A 22662-nucleotide genomic window follows, 5' to 3' on the forward strand; every position below is an offset into this window, starting at 1 on the left:
TAGGGTGCCATTTGGGACACACACATACTCCCCATTGGACCCCAAGCCTCTGCCAATGCTACACAATGAGGGTGGAAAGTAATAATTATCACACGGCCAATGGAAAATACTGATCAACAGAACAAATCTCATTCAGATTATAAATACACTTTAAAATATATACACAGCAACAACAATAAAGAAAAAAATATGAAAAGAAAAAGCCACAATATTATTTAACTAATCAAATACAGCCCCTCTGGGCCAGTGCAGATAAAAAGACACGAGAGAGATGCAACATTTCAGATCGTCACAGATAGAAACACAATGTATAGATCTGTCATGGTCCTCTTTTCAACATGATAGAGAAACCTGTCTGCTCTACATGATACATTTCTATTTTTTCTGAAACGTTGTGCTCCTCAAAAACCCAGTCTGTCCCAACACAGCTTGCTCCTCCCACCCATGATGACATCACATCGCAGCCAATCAGACGGACAGCCACTCTCTAAACACACCAATAACAACAGAGTGCTTCGCTTTGTAAGGTGCATCGCCCAATCAAAACATGGGGCTAGTAGTGTATAACTGCATGTAAAAACCTTTCCCCTTGTCTCTCTCCCACTCACACATGCACACACACACACACACGATTCCAGGCGTCACACCTTCACAGTCCTGCAGAGGGCGCCACAACCCCACCTAGCGGACAAACTCCGCCACTACAGTGCATTTCACACAGGGTAATAGAAAAGAAACAGAAATATGAACCTATATATTCTGGTGAGGATGACTAGGTTACATGACAGATCATGTCAACACTGTCAATGGCAACACTTTATTGGGGTGAAGGAGAGGTGAGGTCCTCCCCTGCTAAACTGTCAGTCTGCGAGCTGTCTACTGTACTGATAGGTGAATCAGGGATAAGGGGTGATATGAAACCGACGGCAGGTAACTGTCAAGTATGTTTATTTGTCTGTCTGTCTGTCTGATATGATTCTCAGTGTCTAGGCAGACTGTCTGTATGTCTGTTCGTCAGCTGCAGGCCAAATGCCAAAAACCGCCTTCATCCATTTGTGTGTGTGTGTGTGGGGGGGGAGCTGGTCTCTCTGTCTCGCTCTGTATAGTCTAGGCAGAGGTGACAGTGGTGCCGCTGCCCAGCTTAATGATCATCTGCTGGCAGTCGTGGAGGGTACGCTTGTCCCCCAGCTTCTCCAGGGTACGGGCTGCGTCAGCAAGCATGCCCACCCGCTGGCCAGGTGCCGACAGGAAGGAGGGGGGCAGGTAGCGACACGCCAACATCACCGCCTCAGCCTGCTCCCTCTGGCCAGGACGCATCTCACACTCCTCTGTAGAATCACACACACAGAGAGAGAGAGAGCGAGAGAGGAGAGAGGTGAGTCGTGGGGGATACAGAGAGGGATATTACACAGATAACTACACTCATATCGCATCCATGTCCCTTTCGACCTCGTTATGAAAGCTTAAAAATGGCACACAAAACACAAGGATCTTCCAACCTTTCTCACACACAAACAAACTACCAAAAACCCTCTCTGCAGTTACCTGTCTTGGCTCCGGGGGTGGCTCTGCGTCTGAGCGAGCGGTCCAGGAGCTGGTGTGTTCGCGTGGGACTGGCTCCAGCCATCAGCCTGGCGGTCGCCTCATGAAGAAACAACTGCGAGGGAGAGAGGGAGGAAAGAGGGAGGAGAGGAGAGAGAAAAGCATTTAATGAGTGATAGGTCAGAAATAGCTCTGCTCTACCCGATTGAGTCTCTCTCTCGCAATTCAATTTCAATGTAAGGGCTTTATTGGCATGGGAAACATATGTTAACATTGCCAAAGCAAGTGAAGTAGATAATAACCAAAAGTGAAATAAACAATACAAATTAACAGTAAACATTACACTAACAAAAGTTCCAAAAGAATAAAGACATTTCAAATGTCATATTATGTGCAAATAGTTAAAGTACAAAAGGGAAAATAAATAAACATAAATATGGGTTGTATTTACAATGGTGTTTGTTCTTCACTGGTTGCCCTTTTCTTGCGGCAACAGGTCACAAATCTTGCTGCTGTAATGGCACACTGTGGTATTTCACACAATAGATATGGGAGTTTATCAAAATTGGGTTTGTTTTTTAATTCTTTGTGGATCGCTGTAATCTGAGGGAAATATGTGTCTCTAATATGGTCATACATTTGGCAGGATGTTAGGAAGTGCAGCTCAGTTTCCACCTCATTTTGTGGGCAGTGTGCACATAGTCTGTCTTCTCTTGAGAGCCAGGTCTGCCTACGGCTGTGTCAAGTAATTATCTTTTTGTTTTCTCATGATTTGGTTGGGTCTAATTGTGTTGCTGTCCTGGGGCTCTGTTTGTGAACAGAGCCCCAGGACCAGCTTGCTTAGGGGACTCTTCTCCAGGTTCATCTCTCTGTAGGTGATCTCTCTCTCTCTCAACCTGTGTGTCTATGCGTCCATACACGTGTGCGCCCGTGTCTACATGTGCATGTCTCCCTCCATGTCCTACCCTGCGCATGGCAGGCCTGAAGCTCTGGGCCAGCTTCCTGAGGGAGGAGAGGTCCTGCTGGAAGCCGTGCAGCTCGGCCGGGGAGGCCTGCAAGGAGAGACCCCCGGGATTGGAGCTCTGCTGCAGACGCCACACGTTGGTCCGCATCACCAGCAGCAGGTCACACAGCAGCAACTGGACCACCTGGGGGAGGGATGGATGAATGGATAGATGGATAGATGGATGGATGGATAGATGGATAGATGGATAGATGGATAGATGGATAGATGGATAGATGGATAGATGGATAGAGAGAGAGGAGGCAAACCTTATCGTGTGTGCGTATTAAAAATGACATTAGTTTGAAAAGCAGTAACAGGGTGTATTGATGTCTCCTGTCCATTGTGCTGTATGGGGCCCAGCTCTGTGTTGCACTGCAGGAACATTGCACTCAGCTGAGACACACATGCAATGCAACTACAATGCACCACAGCTCTGGCCATAGCTGCTGCGTATGTGTGTGTGTACGTGTATGTGTGTACCTTGTCTAGGCTGCTGCTGTGACAGTGTGGTCCCAGGTTGAGGCTGTCTCTCAGCAGGCCGCTGGCCTTCTCACTGTGGCTCAGACTCAGTTGGCAGTTCTCTGGTTTGGTCAGCATGGCGCGCACCGCTCGGAACGTGTTCAAAGACGCCTTGGGCAACGGACTCCTGAGGACACATAAAAAACCCTGTTCAGAAAGGTGGTGGAGAAGAACTAGGGAAGTGTGTGTGTGGGGGGGGGGGGGGGGGGGGGGGTTGTCTGTATGTCACTCTGGCATGCTCTACTACAGCTTGGTACAGTCCCTCAGCTGTGTGTGTGTGTGTGTGTGTGTGTGTGTGTGTGTACTCACTCTGCCGTCTGTAGACTACGGGGCAGGTGCTCAGCAGCGGGGTACAGTCTCTCGGCCGCTGCGTCGTCTCCTTGGAGCCAGTTAATGATCACCACGGCAACCGACGACCACCATTTGGAATGAGGGTCACAGCCTGGAGGTCACAGACAAGGTTTACACACACACACACACACACACACACACAGAGATAGATGTCAATAAAGAAAGTACACACAGACAGACAGGTTATTATTTGGATAGTTCCTATAGCTGATCTAGAGATACAAAATATAAACTGTAACTCTGTTGATACACAACAGCTAGCTGGGGTTAAGTTTAGGGTTAAGTTTAGAATTAGGGCTAGGGTTAAGTTTAGGGTTAGGGCTATTGTTAGGTTTAGGGTTCGGGCTAGGGTTAAGTTTAGGGTTAGGGCTAGGGTTACACTTAGGGTTAAGTTTTGGGTTAAATTTAGGTTCAAGGTTAGAGGATAGCTAGTTGACATGATGTTGACAGATATTGAACATCTACAAACGATCTATTTGGGACTATCCAAATAAAGTGTTAGCGACAGACATGCTGAAACACAGAAACTATCCCCCTCACTCTCTCCATTTCACACATGAGCAAATCTAGCTGCTGGTGATGATGACCTGAGTTTCAATCTGTTCCCCCTCTGGCGTGGTCACAACCTGCTAATACTGCAGCTATACTGATAGCCACATCTCTCCAAGGGAGATTACCTCCACTGGTTAACATTGGGCCAACACACACGCATCTTCATCAAATCAGATGGCTTATTCATCACAAAACCATTTGATGTTGCCATTTAATTTAATGATTACTTCATTGGCAAAGTGGGCAAACTTAGGCAGGAAATGCCAACAACGAACAGTGAGCCATCGTACTCATGCATGAAAAAAAAATATGAAAGAACATTTGTAAAGTTTGTGTGAGAGAGGTGGAAATCTAATTGTAATCGATCAGTAATGACAAACCTCCTGGCATTGACAACTTAGATGGAAAGCTACTGAGGATGGTAGCTGACTTTATAGCCACTCCTATCTGTCATATCTTGAATCTGAGTCTAGAGGAAAGCCTTTGTCCACATGCCTGGAGGGAAGCCAAAGTCATTCCACTACCCAAGAGTGGTAAAGCAGCCTTTACTGGTTCTAACAGCAGACCTATCAGCTTGCTGACAGCTCTTAGCAAACTGTTAGAATTTTTTTTTGACCAAATACAATGCTAGTTCTCTGTAAACAAATTAACAAAAGACTTTCAGCATGCTTATAGAAAATGGCACTCAACATGTACTGCACTGACGCAAATGACTGATTATTGGTTGAAATAAATTGATAATAAGAAGATTGTGGGAGCTGTACTGTTAGATTTCAGTGCAGCCTTTGATATTATAGACCATAACCAGCTGTTGAGAAAACGTATGTGTTATAGCTTTTCACTCTCTGCCATATCATGGATTCAGAGTTATCTATCTAATATAACTCAGAGGGTTTTCTTTAATGAAAGTTTCTCTAATGTCAAACATGTAAAGTGTGGTGTACCGCAGGGCAGCTCTCTAGGAAGCCTACTATTTTCTATTTTTACCAATGACCAGCCACTGGCATCAAACAAAGCATGTGTGTCCATGTATGCTGATGATTCAACCATATACGCATCAGCAACCACTGCTAATAAAGTCACTGAAACCCTTAACAAAGAGTTGCAGTCGGTTTTGGAATGGGTGGCCAGTCTCCAAAACTAAGAGCATTGTATTTGGTACAAATCATTAACTAAGTTCTAGATCACAGCTGAATCTGGTAATGAATGGTGTGGCTGTTGAACAAGTTAAAGTTGAGGAGACTAAATTACTTGGTGTTACCTTGGATTGTAAACTGTCATGGTAAAAACATACAGATTCAATGGTTGTAAAGATGGGGAGAGGTCTATCCATAATAAAGAGATGTCTGCTTTTTTGACACCACATTCCACAAAGCAAGTCCTGCAGGCTCTAGTTTTATCTTATCTTGATTATTGTCCAGTCATATGGTCAAGTGCTGCAAAGAAATACCTAGTTGCCATTGGCGTCAGCTAATGGCGATCCTAATAAATCAAATCAAATGCGCACTCACACACACAGACAGCTATGCTGACTGGGAAATCTAACACCACACCAAGAAAAGTCTCCTTTCAAACTCTCTTCCTTCTCTAGCTACTTCTTCAAGGTGATTAGAGACTTGACAGGACTGGAAGATAAAATTGAGCGCTGCAGAGGACAACGCCTTTTATTTTAACCTCCCATCTCCTCTCAGCGAAAAGGAGCGAGAGAGAGGGAGGTGGTGAAAGGAGCGAGAGAGCGAGGTAGTGAAAGGAGCGAGAGAGCGAGGTGGTGAAAGGAGCGAGGTGGTGAAAGGAGCGAGAGAGCAAGAGGGATGTGGGTGAAAGGAGCGAGAGAGAGTGAGGGAGGTGGTGAAAGGAGCGAGAGAGCAAGAGGGAGGTGGTGAAAGGAGCGAGAGAGAGAGAGGGAGGTGGTGAAAGGAGCGAGAGAGAGAGAGGGAGGTGGTGAAAGAAGCGAGAGAGAAGTGGTGAAATGAGCGAGAGAGCGAGAGAGAGAAGTGGTGATAACTGCACCTGTTTGAACTCGTTACCTGTATAAAAGACACCTGTCCACACACTCAATCAAACAGACTCCAACCTCTCCACATTGGCCAAGACCAGAGAGCTGTGTAAGGACATCAGGGATAAAATTGTAGACCTGCACAAGGCTGGGATGGGCTACAGGACAATAGGCAAGCAGCTTGGTGAGAAGGCAACAACTTTTGGCGCAATTATTAGAAAATGGAAGAAGTTCAAGATGACGGTCAATCACCCTTGGTCTGGGGCTCCATGCAAGATCTCACCTCGTGGGGCATCAATGATCATGAGGAAGGTGAGGGATCAGCCCAGAACTACACGGCAGGACCTGGTCAATGATCTGAAGAGAGCTGGGACCACAGTCTCAAAGAAAACCATTAGTAACACACTACGCCGTCATGGATTAAAATCCTGCAGCGCACGCAAGGTCCCCCTGCTCAAGCCAGCGCATGTCCAGGCCCGTCTGAAGTTTGCCAATGACCATCTGGATGATCCAGAGAAGGAATGGGAGAAGGTCATGTGGTCTGATGAGACAAAAATAGAGCTTTTTGGTCTAAACTCCACTCGCCGTGTTTGGAGGAAGAAGAAGGATGAGTACAACCCCAAGAACACCATCCCAACCGTGAAGCATGGAAGTGGAAACATCATTCTTTGGGGATGCTTTTCTGAAAAGGGGACAGGACGACTGCACCGTATTGAGGGGAGGATGGATGGGGCCATGTGTCGCGAGATCTTGGCCAACAACCTCCTTCCCTCAATAAGAGTATTGAAGATGGGTCGTGGCTGGGTCTTCCAGCATGACAACGACCCGAAACACACAGCCAGGGCAACTAAGGAGTGGCTCCGTAAGAAGCATCTCAAGGTCCTGGAGTGGCCTAGCCAGTCTCCAGACCTGAACCCAATAGAAAATCTTTGGAGGGAGCTGAAAGTCCGTATTGCCCAGCGACAGCCCCAAAACCTGAAGGATCTGGAGAAGGTCTGTATGGAGGAGTGGGCCAAAATCCCTGCTGCAGTGTGTGCAAACCTGGTCAAGACCTACAGGAAACGTATGATCTCTATAATTGCAAACAAAGGTTTCTGTACCAAATATTAAGTTCTGCTTTTCTGATGTATCAAATACTTATGTCATGCAATAAAATGCAAATTAATTACTTAAAAATCATACAATGTGATTTTCTGGAGAAAAAATAAATAAATCTGGATTTTCTCTCACAGTTGAAGTGTACCTATGATAAAAATTACAGACCTCTACATGCTTTGAAGTAGGAAAACCTGCAAAATCGGCAGTGTATCAAATACTTGTTCTCCCCACTGTAAATATAAGACCAGGAGTCGTACCAGTGACGGTAGCCATGTTGGATCCGATGGCGAAGGACTGGGTGGTGGCTCCGGCGGCGTCTGATGCACTAGTCAACAGCTGAAGGTACTCCAGAGCATCTGCATACTCCCTGAGGAACACACACACAGCTTAGTTAGTTAAAAGTATTTAAAAGACTATTAGTACTCCTTGAAAACACACACATAACAGGATCTAGCTTGTTCAAAAAAGGGATTTTAGACAATTTAAGACAAAGGAAGGCCTAAAATATGAATAAATTAATTCAACATTCTGTATTTTACAACTCAATGTTAGATGGTTCTCCACACCCTGAAAGTAGTCTATGGGACTTTTTTTATTTTACAGCGTCAGCTGAAATTCAATGGGATTGATAAGAGCAACTTTTAAGACTTCTACAGATAGCCAAATAGTGTTATCAGGTTATGTGTTGCACCTACCCCTCTCCATCACTGGGGGTCTTCTCCCCCCGGGGCTGGGCCACACAGTATAGAGCCTTCTCCAACAGGTGCTCCCTAAAGGCCTGGGTCACCTGGGCCAGAGGGTCCACTAAGGAGAAAAAGAGAAAATAATTAGGGTTGAGGTTAGCATAGTCATGTCAACCAATTTAGACAATGAAAACATGTGTTGCCCATATTGCTTTCGTCATAACCAGTTTCAATGACAGATGTCCATTGACAGAGAGGCTCTGGTCAATAGCAGTACACTATAAACCAGGGGAAAAAGGTGCCAATTGGGACGCAGCCACCGTGTGGTGTGTGTGGTGTGTCTACAGTACTGACCTGTGTTCCCTGCCTGGCTGTAGATGCTATCTTTGGGTGTGCTGCGGACGGCCCAGTCCCCGTCCACAAAGAAGCGGTGGCCCAGAGGGTGACAGAGCCACTGCATGGCCGGGGGGACACTGCCACTGGAGGAGAGACACGCCTGGCGGGCGCTGCTCAGGAACACACGCTAGGGATGGAGAGAGACATGGAGATACAGGAGTGAGTACAGAGGCAGGCAGACAGACAGACACACACACGATACACTGAGCAACAAATCCCACATTATAGTCAGTCAGTCTCTCCCGCTCCCTCTTCCCTGCTCTCTACATCTACCCCTCTCTCCATCTCTCCATCTCCCCCCCTCTCTCTCTCTCTCACAAACAAACACACCACTTGATAACGTAACTCTGTGACTCACGGAGGAGAAGTGAAGGAGTCTGGGTAGGCTGGCTTTGACTCGTAGGGCTGCGGAGACGTAGACCTCTCCTAACGTGGCCACGGGGAGACAGGAGCCTGAACACTCTGCTAGGTTTACAGCACTCAGAGCCATGTGAACGGCAGACAGGTGGCTACCGCCCAGCTTACCTGCAAACACACACACGTTGATTATAGACAGCTTGGCTGAACAAACACAGAAAACACACAGGTCTTTTAGACAAAGACTCCAGAAAACACCTATCCACTCCTCTAAGGTCTACACAAAGTGCGTAGGAGTAGGGAGCTAGTGGATAATTCTGTATTGGACAGTAGTACTGAAGAGGAGAGAATTTGCCTACTGTGTGATTTTGAAATCGAAATCCTTTGTGTTTAATAGCCCTCTGTATGACGATCTGAGACATGTTGGTGATAACCCTGAGGTATTCTGGTTACGGGATGAGCAGAGGCTTAAATTCTGTTTCAGACTGGGAATGTTTGAGATTGCTCAGTTTGTTCACAATGCCTGGAGGAGAAGGAGACATTTACTGGTTGTGTAGTGTGGCTATATGGTAGCTGGTGGTGTAGTGTGGCTAGATGGTAGCTGGTGGTGTAGTGTGGCTAAATAGTGGTGTAGTGTGGCTAGATGGTGGTGTAGTGTGGCTAGATGGTAGCTGGTGGTGTAGTGTGGCTAGATGGTGGTGTAGTGTGGCTAGATGGTGGTGTAGTGTGGCTAGCTGGTGGTGTAGTGTGGCTAGATGGTAGCTGGTGGTGTAGTGTGGCTAGATGGTGGTGTAGTGTGGCTAGATGGTAGCTGGTGGTGTAGTGTGGCTAGATGGTAGCTGGTGGTGTAGTGTGGCTAGATGGTGGTGTAGTGTGGCTAGATGGTAGCTGGTGGTGTAGTGTGGCTAGATGGTAGCTGGTGGTGTAGTGTGGCTAGATGGTGGTGTAGTGTGGCTAGATGGTAGCTGGTGGTGTAGTGTGGCTAGATGGTAGCTGGTGGTGTAGTGTGGCTAGATGGTGGTGTAGTGTGGCTAGATGGGAGCTGGTGATGTAGTGTGGATAGATGGTAGCTAGTGGTGTAGTGTGGCTAGATGGTGGTGTAGTGTGGCTAGATGGTAGCTGGTGGTGTAGTGTGGCTAGATGGTGGTGTAGTGTGGCTAGATGGTGTGGAGATATGAGGTGAACAGAGAATGGCTTGAACAGAGAGGAGTAACGGAACTAACGTCATCACTTGTTTGTGCGCTATGACCCGATACACATAGCCACAAGAAGAAAACAAGGTATCTAACTTATGATGCCCTGATCTGCCGGGGAGGGGTGGAGCTAGCCATGACTAAGCATTTTTAGGTCCACTATATAAGACCTCAGCATTTCCTGTATTGTCGGGCTCTCAATGATCACCTACGGGGTGGTCGTTGACCAGCTCCATTATTGTAATAATTAATCGATATCAAATAAAGATTGATTGTTTGAAGAAATGACAAAGTCTCTCCTTATTGGTTAGAATTTCCACGACAGTGGCTAGATGGTAGCTGGTTGTGTAGCGTGGCTAGATGGTAGCTGGTTGGGTAGGGAGGCTAGATGGTAGCTGGTTGGGTAGGGAGGCTAGATGGTAGCTGGTTGTGTAGCGTGGCTAGATGGTAGCTGGTTGGGTAGGGAGGCTAGATGGTAGCTGGTTGGGTAGGGAGGCTAGATGGTAGCTGGTTGTGTAGCGTGGCTAGATGGTAGCTGGTTGGGTAGGGAGGCTAGATGGTAGCTGGTTGGGTAGGGAGGCTAGATGGTAGCTGGTTGTGTAGCGTGGCTAGATGGTAGCTGGTTGGGTAGGGAGGCTAGATGGTAGCTGGTTGGGTAGGGAGGCTAGATGGTAGCTGGTTGGGTAGTGAGGCTAGATGGTAGCTGGTTGTGTAGTGAGGCTAGATGGTAGCTGGTTGTGTAGTGAGATGGTAGCTGGTTGTGTAGTGAGGCTAGATGGTAGCTGGTTGTGTAGTGAGGCTAGATGGTAGCTGGTTGTGTAGTGAGGCTAGATGGTAGCTGGTTGGGTAGTGAGGCTAGATGGTAGCTGGTTGTGTAGTGAGGCTAGATGGTAGCTGGTTGTGTAGTGAGATGGTAGCTGGTTGTGTAGTGAGGCTAGATGGTAGCTGGTTGGGTAGTGAGGCTAGATGGTAGCTGGTTGGGTAGTGAGGCTAGATGGTAGCTGGTTGTGTAGTGAGGCTAGATGGTAGCTGGTTGTGTAGTGAGGCTAGATGGTAGCTGGTTGGGTAGTGAGGCTAGATGGTAGCTGGTTGGGTAGTGAGGCTAGATGGTAGCTGGTTGGGTAGTGAGGCTAGATGGTAGCTGGTTGGGTAGTGAGGCTAGATGGTAGCTGGTTGGGTAGGGAGGCTAGATGGTAGCTGGTTGGGTAGGGAGGCTAGATGGTAGCTGGTTGGGTAGTGAGGCTAGATGGTAGCTGGTTGTGTAGTGAGGCTAGATGGTAGCTGGTTGGGTAGGGAGGCTAGATGGTAGCTGGTTGGGTAGGGAGGCTAGATGGTAGCTGGTTGTGTAGTGTGGCTAGATGGTAGCTGGTTGTGTAGTGTGGCTAGATGGTAGCTGTACTGACCATGATCATTGTATGTATATAATTTGTAAAATGTTATTTTGTTCTGTAGTGTCTTGTAAGCCCATGTGGGCAGGGCAACAGTAGGTGTATGAACTTAAATAAATAATATAAAATCAATCAACCATCTAGTAACCTTGTCTCAGAGTGAGTAGGCAAGGTTTGCCTTAGCATTAAAAGTCCAGTTTACAATTTCCACCTACCAGTCATGTGCAGCTGGTGCAGGCGGTGGTAGACCAGGGCAGCGTCGCGGCTGCTCTTACGCGCGTCCTCCCGGAGCCCCCTGGCGCGGAGCCCCCCGGCCCTGGCAGCCAACCAGCGACCCACCCCCAGGCGCTGGAGGCAGAGGCGGAGCAGGGCCCACAGGGCGGCACAGGCCAGGTCCAACTGAGAGGTGGGTAAGGGACGACCCAGGGCCTTGAGGCAGGTCCATAGGTTCTGACTGGCCTGGGCAAAGTCTCCCTATTTGGGGAGGGAGAGGGGGGTGAGAGTGATGGGGGGGTGAGTATGGAGGGTGGGGGGAAGGGGTGTGTTTGTGTGTACGTCTTAAGGTCAGTATGTGCTTACGACTGTATGCATATGGTTTTCATCCCAAACGGCACCCCATTCCCTACATACTGCACTAATTTTGAAGGTAGTGCACTATATAGGGAATAGGATGCCATTTGGGACGAAATCACATTCTCCATATTCTCACCCGTGCCAGGTCGAGGTCTGCTTGCTTGCGGTGCCTCCAGAACAGCACGGAGGATCCAGAGTGTGGCCTGGTGACTGGCTCTCCATAGACCAACAGTCTGACCAGAACCCCAGCCACCAGCACACCGTTCAGCAGCCACACCAACAGAGTGGGCAGCATCCAGTCCATCCAGCTCCACGAGTCAGCTGGGAGGAGAACACAGAGAGAGGATGTTTAGGAGACACCTATACAGAATGAGTTTAGGAGACACCTACACACAGAATGAGTTTAGGAGACACCTACACACAGAATGAGTTTAGGAGACACCTACACACAGAATGAGTTTAGGAGACACCTACACACAGAATGAGTTTAGAAGACACCTACACACAGAATGAGTTTAGGAGACACCTACACACAGAATGAGTTTAGAAGACACCTACACACAGAATGAGTTTAGGAGACACCTACACACAGAATGAGTTTAGAAGACACCTACACACAGAATGAGTTTAGAAGACACCTACACACAGAATGAGTTTAGGAGACACCTACACACAGAATGAGTTTAGAAGACACCTACACACAGAATGAGTTTAGGAGACACCTACACACAGAATGAGTTTAGGAGACACCTACACACAGAATGAGTTTAGAAGACACCTACACACAGAATGAGTTTAGAAGACACCTACACACAGAATGAGTTTAGGAGACACCCACACAGAATGAGTTTAGAAGACACCTACACACAGAAAGAGTTTAGGACACACCCACACAGAATGAGTTTAGGAGACACCTACACACAGAATGAGTTTAGAAGACACCTACACACAGAATGAGTTTAGGAGACACCTACACACAGAATGAGTTTAGGAGACACCTACACACAGAATGAGTTTAGGAGACACCTACACACAGAATGAGTTTAGAAGACACCTACACACAGAATGAGTTTAGAAGACACCTACACACAGAATGAGTTTAGGAGACACCCACACAGAATGAGTTTAGAAGACACCTACACACAGAATGAGTTTAGGACACACCCACACAGAATGAGTTTAGGAGACACCTACACACAGAATGAGTTTAGGAGACACCTACACACAGAATGAGTTTAGGAGACACCTACACACAGAATGAGTTTAGGAGACAACCCACACAGAATGAGTTTAGGACACACCCACACAGAATGAGTTTAGGACACACCCACACAGAATGAGTTTAGGACACCCACACAGAATGAGTTTAGGAGACACCCACACACAGAATGAGTTTAGGATACACCTACACACAGAATGAGTTTAGGAGACACCTACACACAGAATGAGTATAGGAGACACCTACACACAGAATGAGTTTAGGAGACACCTACACTGAGAGAGGGTGTTTAGGAGACACGCACACAAACACAGACACAGAAGAGATGGACTTACTAGAAAATAAACATGGGAGTATTAGATGAACTCAATAGGAGTAAGACACACAGATGCACACCTCCGACACCTTCCCTCTTTCCCTCCATACCTGCGTTGTCTAGGCCCAGCATGTTCCTGCCTGTCCCAGGATGCACTGCGTCGTTGTTAGCGGTGGTGCTGGAGCCCATCCCTCCACACAGCATGGAGGCCAGGGGGTTGAGGGAGAGGAAGAGGAAGGTGAATGTGCACAGCGCCATGCGGGAGCGGTCCAGCATGCCAGCGCCGCCCGGGGTGGACGATGACGTGTCCATCAGATTGACCGCCGGCTGTAGGGGAGAGGACAGGAGAGAAGAGGAGACAACATAAGGAGTCAGGATTAGAATTAGAACTAGATCAGGAAGTAGAGATGGAACTGGAACTACAATTGTAATCAGGGAGTTAGAACTAAGAACTATAACTTATTATCATATGTTTACTTTACATGATTATTGGAGACACTTGATATGCCTATTGTTAGCCATTGAACAAAACAACGGTTTAGCGTCTCTGTTTTTATTTGTCTCCATCCTTGTTGCTACAGGATGTATGTTGCTAGAGAATTACCAGCTCCTTTCTCAGCGTTCTATTCTAGGGAACTATAGCAGAGAAGTCCAACATCTTTCAAGCTCCTTTCTCCAAGTCATGAGAAGCATTAGTTACAGGTAACATCCAGTATCCTGACTGGCTCCACTCTATGCTTTTTCAGTGAGGTTTCACGTCTCAGGTTGTGAAACCCACCTTGCTGTCCTCCCCCATGGGGCTGTCAGGTTCTGAGTCGCTGCCACAGTGGGAGTAGGAGGTGGGAGAGCCCACGTCGGAGGGTGGAGGGGTGGGCAGCTCGCTCTTCACGTCCGTCTGTGGGCCGTCCACCTCCATGGCAACCAGGTCCTTCAGAGACTCTGGAGAACAGAGAGGAGGAGGGAGAGAGGGGAAGGAGATGGAAGGAGTAAGAGAGAGGAGGAGAGAAAAAAGAGGAGGGATGTAGAGAAAGAAAGGGTCAACCTCAGAATAGTTCCGGCCATCATCATCATACTGTTATGACATCTGTCCCAGGGCCAGGAACTATAAAGTGTCTCAGAGTGCTGATCTAGAATCAGTTTAGCCTTTAAATCATAATGAATACAATTATATGGACAGGGGGAACATGATCCTAGATCAGCCCTCCTTCTCTGAGACGCTTTATGAATACGGACCCAGCTCTTGATTCAAGCACAACCAGCACTAGCCATCAGAAAATGACTGCATTTCACAAAGCACTTCTTTAAGAAATTAAATGACAGAAGCTTTAGCCATGAAGAATCCTTCTTCTTCATAATGAATAACAATAGGATCATGATAAAGGGAGGATGGAGGAGAGGAAAGGGCAGGCAGAAAAGGAGAAGAAGAGCCAGGGCAGGGAGGAGAAGGACCACTCACTGTTCTTCTGGGCAGACATCTTCAGGGCCATGTTCTCTGCTTTTAGTTTCTGGTTGGACTGCTGCAGGTAGCGGATGTAGTCTATTGCCTTCTTCAGAATTGCTGACTTGTTGAGCTGCTTAGCGGATGAAAAAGGTGAATACAAACTTAAAGCAAGATTTTAAGAGCCTCTGATGAACAGTATGCCTTTGAGCTTACTTAGATATAATACTAACACAGCATCTTAATATTGGAATCCACAAACAAAACAGTGGCCGTGTCCCAATACCCATACTAGCGTACTAAACGGTACGCAAAAAATAAATGTAAAAAATACTTTTATAGTATGTACAATTTTGAAAATAGTACTCTGAATGCGTCATCTAATGTGCGATTGTGTTTACTCCTCCCATTCGTTCATTTTGGTACAGCGCGTCAATTTATCTGATCAAAAGCCTAAATGAGTATGCAGTATGTAGTCCGCTAGTATGGGTATTCAGAAACAGCCAGTTACTTTTCTCTGTCAGATGATTCAGTTCTTGAAAGCTCTACTGTATCTTAATGGGAATCTCTTGCTTAAAATGTATGTTGTAAATAATATTTTATAAATGTAATTTTAAAAATCTACGTATATATTTTCAATATTAATACCTTGGCCTCAGTCCCGGCCACCAGATCTTTAAGCTCAATGATCTTGTCGTTGATGGACGAGCGGTAGCGCTTCTCGATGGCGTTGTGGGCGGTGCGCTTCTCGCCCTTGGGGGGCAGGCCCATAGGCTTACTGCTGATTGTGATACGGTTGATGGGCAGCTTGTCAGAGTCCATCATCACTGGCACCGTGGTCAGGAAGGTGCCACCACTCATCAGAGCCTAGAGAGAGGGAGGGGGGAGGTAAGGAGGAAGAAAGAGGGAGGACAGAATGAGAGGGTAGGAGGAGAGAAGTTTTTTCTAAGAAGACGATCACTAAAGTTGCATCTAGATGGGGTGTCAAACTCAATTTGCCCCGGGGGCCGCATTCTGTCTTCAACGAGGTCCAGAGGGCCGCACTGAAAATGGGTTATATTTCATTGCCATCAAAATTTGCTAAAAATACTCCTCTATCCATCGTTTTTTTGCATTAGTGAGCTGGACAGTCAAGAAACTGTATGAATATAGGTCAATTATCATTTCTACACAGTTCGGATGTGGTTTTGGTCATTTTAAAGTATATTGAGTTTGTTTCCCCCTCAAACAACAGGCAGTATTGTTTGACACCCCTGGTCTAGATTGACACTATGCCCTACATAGCACAATACTTTGCCTTCTTCCACTACCATAAAAATACTTTTGGACAATTTTTCTTCAGGAAAATGACAGTTTCTAGTTGTTGTTATTACTTTATGACATTATTATTCCTATCATCTGGTTCCTATGGTTCCTACCTGTAGTGAGTGGGTGTTCTGGGATGTGGTGGTGGTTCCTACCTGTAGTGAGTGGGTGTTCTGGGATGTGGGGGTGGTTCCTACCTGTAGTGAGTGGGTGTTCTGGGATGTGGGGGTGGTTCCTACCTGTAGTGAGTGGGTGTTCTGGGATGTGGTGGTGGTTCCTACCTGTAGTGAGTGGGTGTTCTGGGATGTGGTGGTGGTTCCTACCTGTAGTGAGTGGGTGTTCTGGGATGTGGTGGTGGTTCCTACCTGTAGTGAGTGAGTGCTCTGGGATGTGGTGGTGGTTCCTACCTGTAGTGAGTGGGTGCTCTGGGATGTGGTGGTGGATCCTACCTTTAGTGAGTGGGTGATGTGGTGGTGGTTCCTACCTGTAGTGAGTGGGTGTTCTGGGATGTGGTGGTGGTTCCTACCTGTAGTGAGTGGGTGTTCTGGGATGTGGTGGTGGTTCATACCTGTAGTGAGTGGGTGTTCTGGGATGTGGTGGTGGTTCCTACCTGTAGTGAGTGGGTGTTCTGGGATGTGGTGGTGGTTCCTACCTGTAGTGAGTAGGTGCTCTGGGATGTGGTGGTGGTTCCTACCTGTAGTGAGTGGGTGCTCTGGGATGTGGTGGTGGTTCCTACCTGTAGTGAGTAGGTGCTCTGGGATGTGGTGGTGGTTCCTACCTGTAGTGAGTGGGTGCTCTGGGGTGTGGTGGTGGCCAGGGAGGTGATACAGGGAGAGGCCACAGTAGTGACCATGCAGGGGTCACGGTTCAGGGTGGTCAGCAGCAGAGACTCAGCCTTGATAAACTGGGGCTGGAGCAACACCTGAGAGGAGAGGGGGAGCGAGCGAGAGAGAGAGATGAGGGAGCAGTTCCATTGAAATAAATTAGCAATGAAATTTTTTTTGCAATGAAACAAATTAGTCATGAAACAAATACTGCTAAAATAATAGGTTTGAATACAAAGAACAAATCCTTTTTTTCTGGTATGGTGATTTTCTTGGGGTTAATGGGTCTCATCGAACAACACACACACACTCCAGGTGAACAAACTCACTTGTTGAACGTGGTGTGATGCGATGGTCTGAGCAGGGGGGCTTGCTGAGGTGGTCAGGAGGGGGGCAGTGGTGGTCAGAGCCTGGATGGTCATTGGCTGAACGCCGGAAGGGGTCGATGACAGGCTTACCATGGGCTGGGCGGGGCCTCCTTGATGATTGACAGCTAGAAAAATAATCAGGGTCATGTTCATTAGGCACCAAACGGAAGAAAACTGCCTGAAACGGGGAAGGATTACCTAAACTTGTCCAATAAAAGCTCATTTTCGTTTTCCGATTCAAAACGTCCTGCTAGTGTGGACCAAAAATAGTTCAAACACAATTGACCAACTAGCAGTGGAGCTGTAAAAACAAAACACCATATAAACTGTCATCACCATAAGTCTCTGGCAAGGCCAAAGTTCACATAAATTGCGTGGCTTAGTAGCGTATGACCTTTCACCGCTGGAGAGTGATATCATGATGTGATATAATGGCAGAAGCAGCTATAAGAACACTTGAGTCACCGACCCATAACAGTATGGATTATTATTGTAGGAATTAACTTTGACCTAGAAAACATACGATATGATGACTGTAGCAGGCAGTGTGTGTAACATAATAGCATGTTAGGTGGCTGTAAGGGCATTGGTCCACACAGAGTCAGTAGGTTTGTAATGCTAGGGCATGGTTGCATGGGGCAGAGCTCTTACAGTAGTTTCATAACACTGTCAAAGGGACAATGTTGCACAGGTATGCACGCAAGTGTGTGTGTGTGTGTATCTGAGTGTGCCTCATAGATAGTGTAGACAAAACACCCTCTCTCAGCCTCAGGGACGGTCCTTCACTCTGACCAAAGGGTCTTAGATTGGGATTTTGACTGACAGTCAGCGGAGGTTGAGTAACCCACTGACTCTCCTTTGGAAACATGCTGTACTACTACTGTTACTGCATCGTAGAACACAACTCTATCTCCTGATAACATAACACCAAGTGTGTTTTCTTCATGGAGTGAGTGTCTGTGCTTTGTATACTAGTGTCCACTATCAGTCCCTACTTTTTGCCCTGAGAGTATGTGTGTGTGAGAGTAGGAGTGTGAGTTGTTCCTCCAGTCATGCTCTGCTCTCATCCAGCCACAACAGTGTGGCTCTGCACCATAAATAAGACAGTCTTAACGACCATGTGGTGATGGTGGTGGTTGTGCTGCTGCTACTACTACTGCTCCTACTACTAGCAGCACATGGTGGGGCTCCCTCCCTCCCATTACCTGGCAGGACTGGGGGGGGGGGGGGTGAGCAGGGAGGGGCATGGGGAAACCCCTACAACCATTAAGGAGGAAGATAGCTATGTTTCATCTCCACGTGGAAGGGTTAGGGTGAGTGACTCAGTTTTAAGTTTCCTTGCATCTGTTTGCTCCCTTGGCCTAGAAGACCTTAATTACTGCTATTGTAGATTCTCATCCATCTACTAACAGCATTTCAACTGTTAATACCGAGGAATAGAGATGTAATCTGTTCCTCACCTTTGTAGCCATTCTGGGTGCTGTAATTAATCCGGATCTGCTGGGCATGGACCTGGGGCTGGGGCAGTGGCTGAGCCTGGGGCTGCTGCTGCTGGGGTGCAGGAGAGGTGAACAGGGCCTGGGGGGCGGCACTGAACACGGGGCTCTGGCCGGGTACAGTGTGGGAGGTGGAGGCTGGGGGAGGAAGCTGGATTGGAACAGGGGCTGGGGGGGAGAGAACCGGCAGGGGCTGGGGCTGGTCCACCTTGGGCTGCCTGAGACCCTGAGCAGCCTGGGCTGACGGAGAGCTTTGCTGGGGTGCTGGCTGCTGCTGCGGCCTGGGTAGTGGTACAGGGGTGGAGGTGGTGACCTGGGCCAGGGGCGACTGCTGGAAGGTGGGTGGGTGGAAGGCCTTGTCTGGGGGGGAGGAACTACGGATGATGGGAGGCCCCAGGAGAGCATCAAGGTGGGGGCTGCTGCTCAGGATGGAGGTGGATGTGGAGGATGGAGGGGAGGGGATGGAGTGGGGCAGGCCGGGGACAGGGAGGTCCTGGGTAGGGGTGACCCCTGTGAACTGAGGGGGGTCAAAGATACCAGCCATGTCCTGGTTGAACTCCACCATGTCCTGGTTGTTGATGAGCTGCAGCATATCTGAGGAGAGATGGAGATATAGTCAGAGTATTCCATAGGTTGAGAGAACCACTGAGACAGAGACCATGAAATTGCCACAGTTGAAGAAATCAGGAGAAGAGGGTCAAATAAGGCAAAGTAGTCTAAATTGAAGACTGTGATTAGTTGTGTGTTAAAGCTGGGCTGGAACAAACATATGTACACACCACACAGCAGACCCTTTTGTCCAATCCATACAGCACTCATTTAGAACATCTTAACAGCATGCCTCCCAATGACCAAACTATGTCTCTGGGCCTCTGAATGGAGCAGAGATAAAACCCTGTAATTCAATTGGAGCGTTTCACTATTGTCAATAAAAGGCTTGTTAAATTAAGACTTGAACCACTGGGAGACGGTGACTGACAGAGCATTTCTCCCATTTCTCTCTCAACACCACATGGTAATGGATCACTGAATCTCTGCCCTAACTCAATTGGAAAACACCAAGAACTGGGCTCATAAAGTGTCTCAGAGTAGGTGCTGATCTAAGATCAGTTTTGATCAGAATGAATCAGATTATCATGGACACAAAAGATCTGATCCTAGATCAGCACTCATACTCTGCACTCACACTACTACTTTGTGGATATGGGCCCTGATCTGAGAAGTAGAGCAGGACAGTAAATGGGGCCAGCTCAGTGCAGTCCTAGTCCTGGTCAGTGGTCAGTAATGCAGTTATTATGTGGCCACTGCAGCAGAGCAGACTGGGTCTATGCCACTCTAATGGGCTCCAGAAGGGAGACAACAAGGGACAACAACCCTGAGTAGGTGAGGATGAAAAGATGCAAGAATTTAGTGTTGATGAAAATCACTGGTGATGTTTACTATGCTATACCCTCCACATGAGCATGGCATGATAGTACTTTACATTATAACATTACATTTAGTAATAGTAACAAGTTAGTTACTCACACTGAAAACATTATTCTCTAACAATAATAATAAAACAGGTCTTGTTTTAGGGTAATACACCGTATAGCATACTTGTTTCATTGGCTAGAGATGCTCACAATTACTGTCTATGAGAAACCTTCATTAGTACAGTGTAGCCTATTCTTCTGGATTTCCAACAGAAATAGGCTAGGCTATCTCAAATGAGTTTCAGGCAGCACAGTGAGGAGGATGTTCCCTGGCATGGAGAAAGACCATTTAGTTTAATCTTAGACCAAATCATAAAGCTAATAGTCATATATTATAAGGACTGGGTCCAGTAATAAGGGAACACACGTCATGCTTCTGCCTTTGCTTCTGCTCTCTGTCTGCACAGCCACAGCAGCCTGACTAGTCTGGATTTGTAAACCAAGGTTTTGCATGAGGTGATCGCTGCCGACCAATCAGAAAGCGCCTCAGACACTTGCAATGCAGACCAGCCCCAAGACAGAAAGAGAGGAAGCACGTGGTTTCAACGAGAAGGGGTTACTATGGGACAATTCAGTGCTGGGTTACTCTAGGTCAACTTTTAGGGTGGATGGGTGGGATCAATGAAGGGTGAGATGTTGCAGCAGAGCACTTGTTGGCAAACAATCAAGCATTTGACATTTAAGTCATTTAGCAGACGCTCTTATCCAGAACGACTTACAGTTAGTGAGTGCATACAAGCCATTGATTATACTGACAAATAACATTAGCTAATACCACCAACGAATCGAATAACCACTATTCAATTGAATGCATTAATATAACTAGGTTCGATACAATTTAACTAATTAAAACATAAACGGTTAACATTTTAATAAGACTGAAACATGATTAATTCATACATATATAGTGTATATTTGGGCGGGGAAAAAGCAGCCATCAGATCATGTTATAGCCTTACTTCACGCCTCTTGAAATGAACCCGACAGGGAATGCTCGATATTAACCTTATCGTGATGTCAGTAGGACAAGTTGGAGGGGGCGGGGCACATTGTAACTAGCTTCTGTTCCGTTCATCACACCAAACTAGCAGCGAAATATCAGCTCGTGTATAGTATACAAATTATTTTATCTTATCATTAACATACAAAATAGCAGATACAAATGTGTCTAGAATTAGATGAGAACCAAAACGCAAGAACAAAAGCAGCAACAACAGAAAGACAAACACCGAACTCAGACAGTAGCTAGCTAACGTTAGTTCCATAAGGTTAGCTAGGATTCTCCTCGACCCTGAGAAGGAAGCTTTCTCCTATCACATACTGTTTGAGTCAAATATAAACAACTCGTACATCTGATTTGAGGTCATAACTAATGTTAGTTAGCTAACGTGACAGGTAACTGACGGGTAGCTAAGCTGTAAATCAAAATTACTCACTGGGTGCCTATAGTAAGTAGTTAATGGTACCTCACTCAGTTTAACGTTATTTGTGTACAAACTGTTTCATGTGTGTGTTGCTGCTGTAGCTGTCACTTCTTTGGCTAGCTAGCTAACATTCATAACAATATGGATAGTTAGCTAAAACTAGCTAACGTTACCAAGTTGAAGTTGCCAGTTTTGCTAGCTAGCTTGCTAGTAAGCTTAACGTTCTTACCATCAATGTCATTGAGCAGAGCCGTGTCAATATCGCTGGGGTCATTTAGGGATAGGGTTGGATCCAGATTATCCAGTGAATGATCGTCAAAAGACAAGTTCATTTTTGCTGTCTCGTTATGGCTAGCGTTAGCTAACTCACTGTGGCTTAAAACTTGCGATTTCCACTTAAATCGATGTCTGGGTATCTAGCTACATTTGCAATAATGCCAGTGAGATAAACTCCAACTTTGTTATTGATCTGTCAAATAGTGCCTTCTTCTGTCTTCATATTGATGCCCAAGAGGCACACTTGTCACGCTAAACAGTGCTCATTGAGGATCCACATGCTTAGCTAGCTAGTTACAGAGCGCTTAATGAGTGACACTTGTTCTAGCCAATCCCCGACAACCTGTGAATTCCGGCTCCGTCCTTCACTGTCTCAAGCCTGTTTTGACTGGCAACTCCCAGACAAGATACAATATGTCATTTACATTTGTGCATGGCTATTGTGAAGAGTAAAGAAGCAGTGTTCTTTACTTGGGCTTTCGTGTTCCTTGAAAACTACTATTATGTAGGATGAACACTGTGGGGAAATACATAACAGAAGTTTATAACATTACATTTTTACATTGACATTTTTAGCATACGCTCTTATCCAGAGCAACTTACAGTTAGTGCATACATTTTTCATACTGGCCCCCCGTGGGAAACGAACCCACAACCCTGGCGTTGCAAGCGCCATGCTCTACCAACTGAGCCTCTTCAAGGGGCAAATACATTGATTTAATGTGGAAATATCTTGTCATGTTTTTAATATTTGTTTTGTTTCATGGTCTGCACTTATATAATGCATTAGTAGCGTTTTATAATAGAGAAAATTGTATTTTCCTCTGGAAAATAAACAGCATGGGTATGTTTATTATGGGCTTGTCC

General features: G+C 46.6%; 1 protein-coding gene across 2 annotated transcripts; it reads right to left on the bottom strand.

The window, feature by feature from the left end:
• Positions 1–131: 131 nt before the first annotated feature.
• Positions 132–22086, bottom strand: LOC311101650 (sterol regulatory element-binding protein 1-like). 2 transcript variants are annotated; one of them, XM_084142790.1, is made up of 19 exons: positions 21749–22086; positions 18585–19214; positions 17086–17249; positions 16711–16854; positions 15276–15494; positions 14646–14760; positions 13968–14128; positions 13300–13516; positions 11791–11975; positions 11297–11555; positions 8502–8668; positions 8102–8270; positions 7760–7868; positions 7322–7431; positions 3377–3509; positions 3029–3194; positions 2508–2690; positions 1546–1657; positions 132–1328 (listed from the first exon to the last, which is right to left on the bottom strand). In XM_084142790.1, the coding sequence occupies exons 1-19, from the start codon at positions 21849–21851 to the stop codon at positions 1108–1110; spliced, it is 3567 nt and encodes a 1188-aa protein (XP_083998916.1). In that variant the 5' UTR covers positions 21852–22086; the 3' UTR covers positions 132–1107. The 2 variants fall into 2 exon arrangements, with proteins under 2 accessions (XP_083998916.1, XP_083998915.1); XM_084142789.1 differs by having other exon boundaries at positions 14646–14763.
• Positions 22087–22662: the final 576 nt, after the last annotated feature.

Source organism: Coregonus lavaretus (assembly GCF_964263955.1).
Source record: "Coregonus lavaretus genome assembly, chromosome: 2".
In the NCBI taxonomy this organism is placed as follows: domain Eukaryota; kingdom Metazoa; phylum Chordata; class Actinopteri; order Salmoniformes; family Salmonidae; genus Coregonus; species Coregonus lavaretus.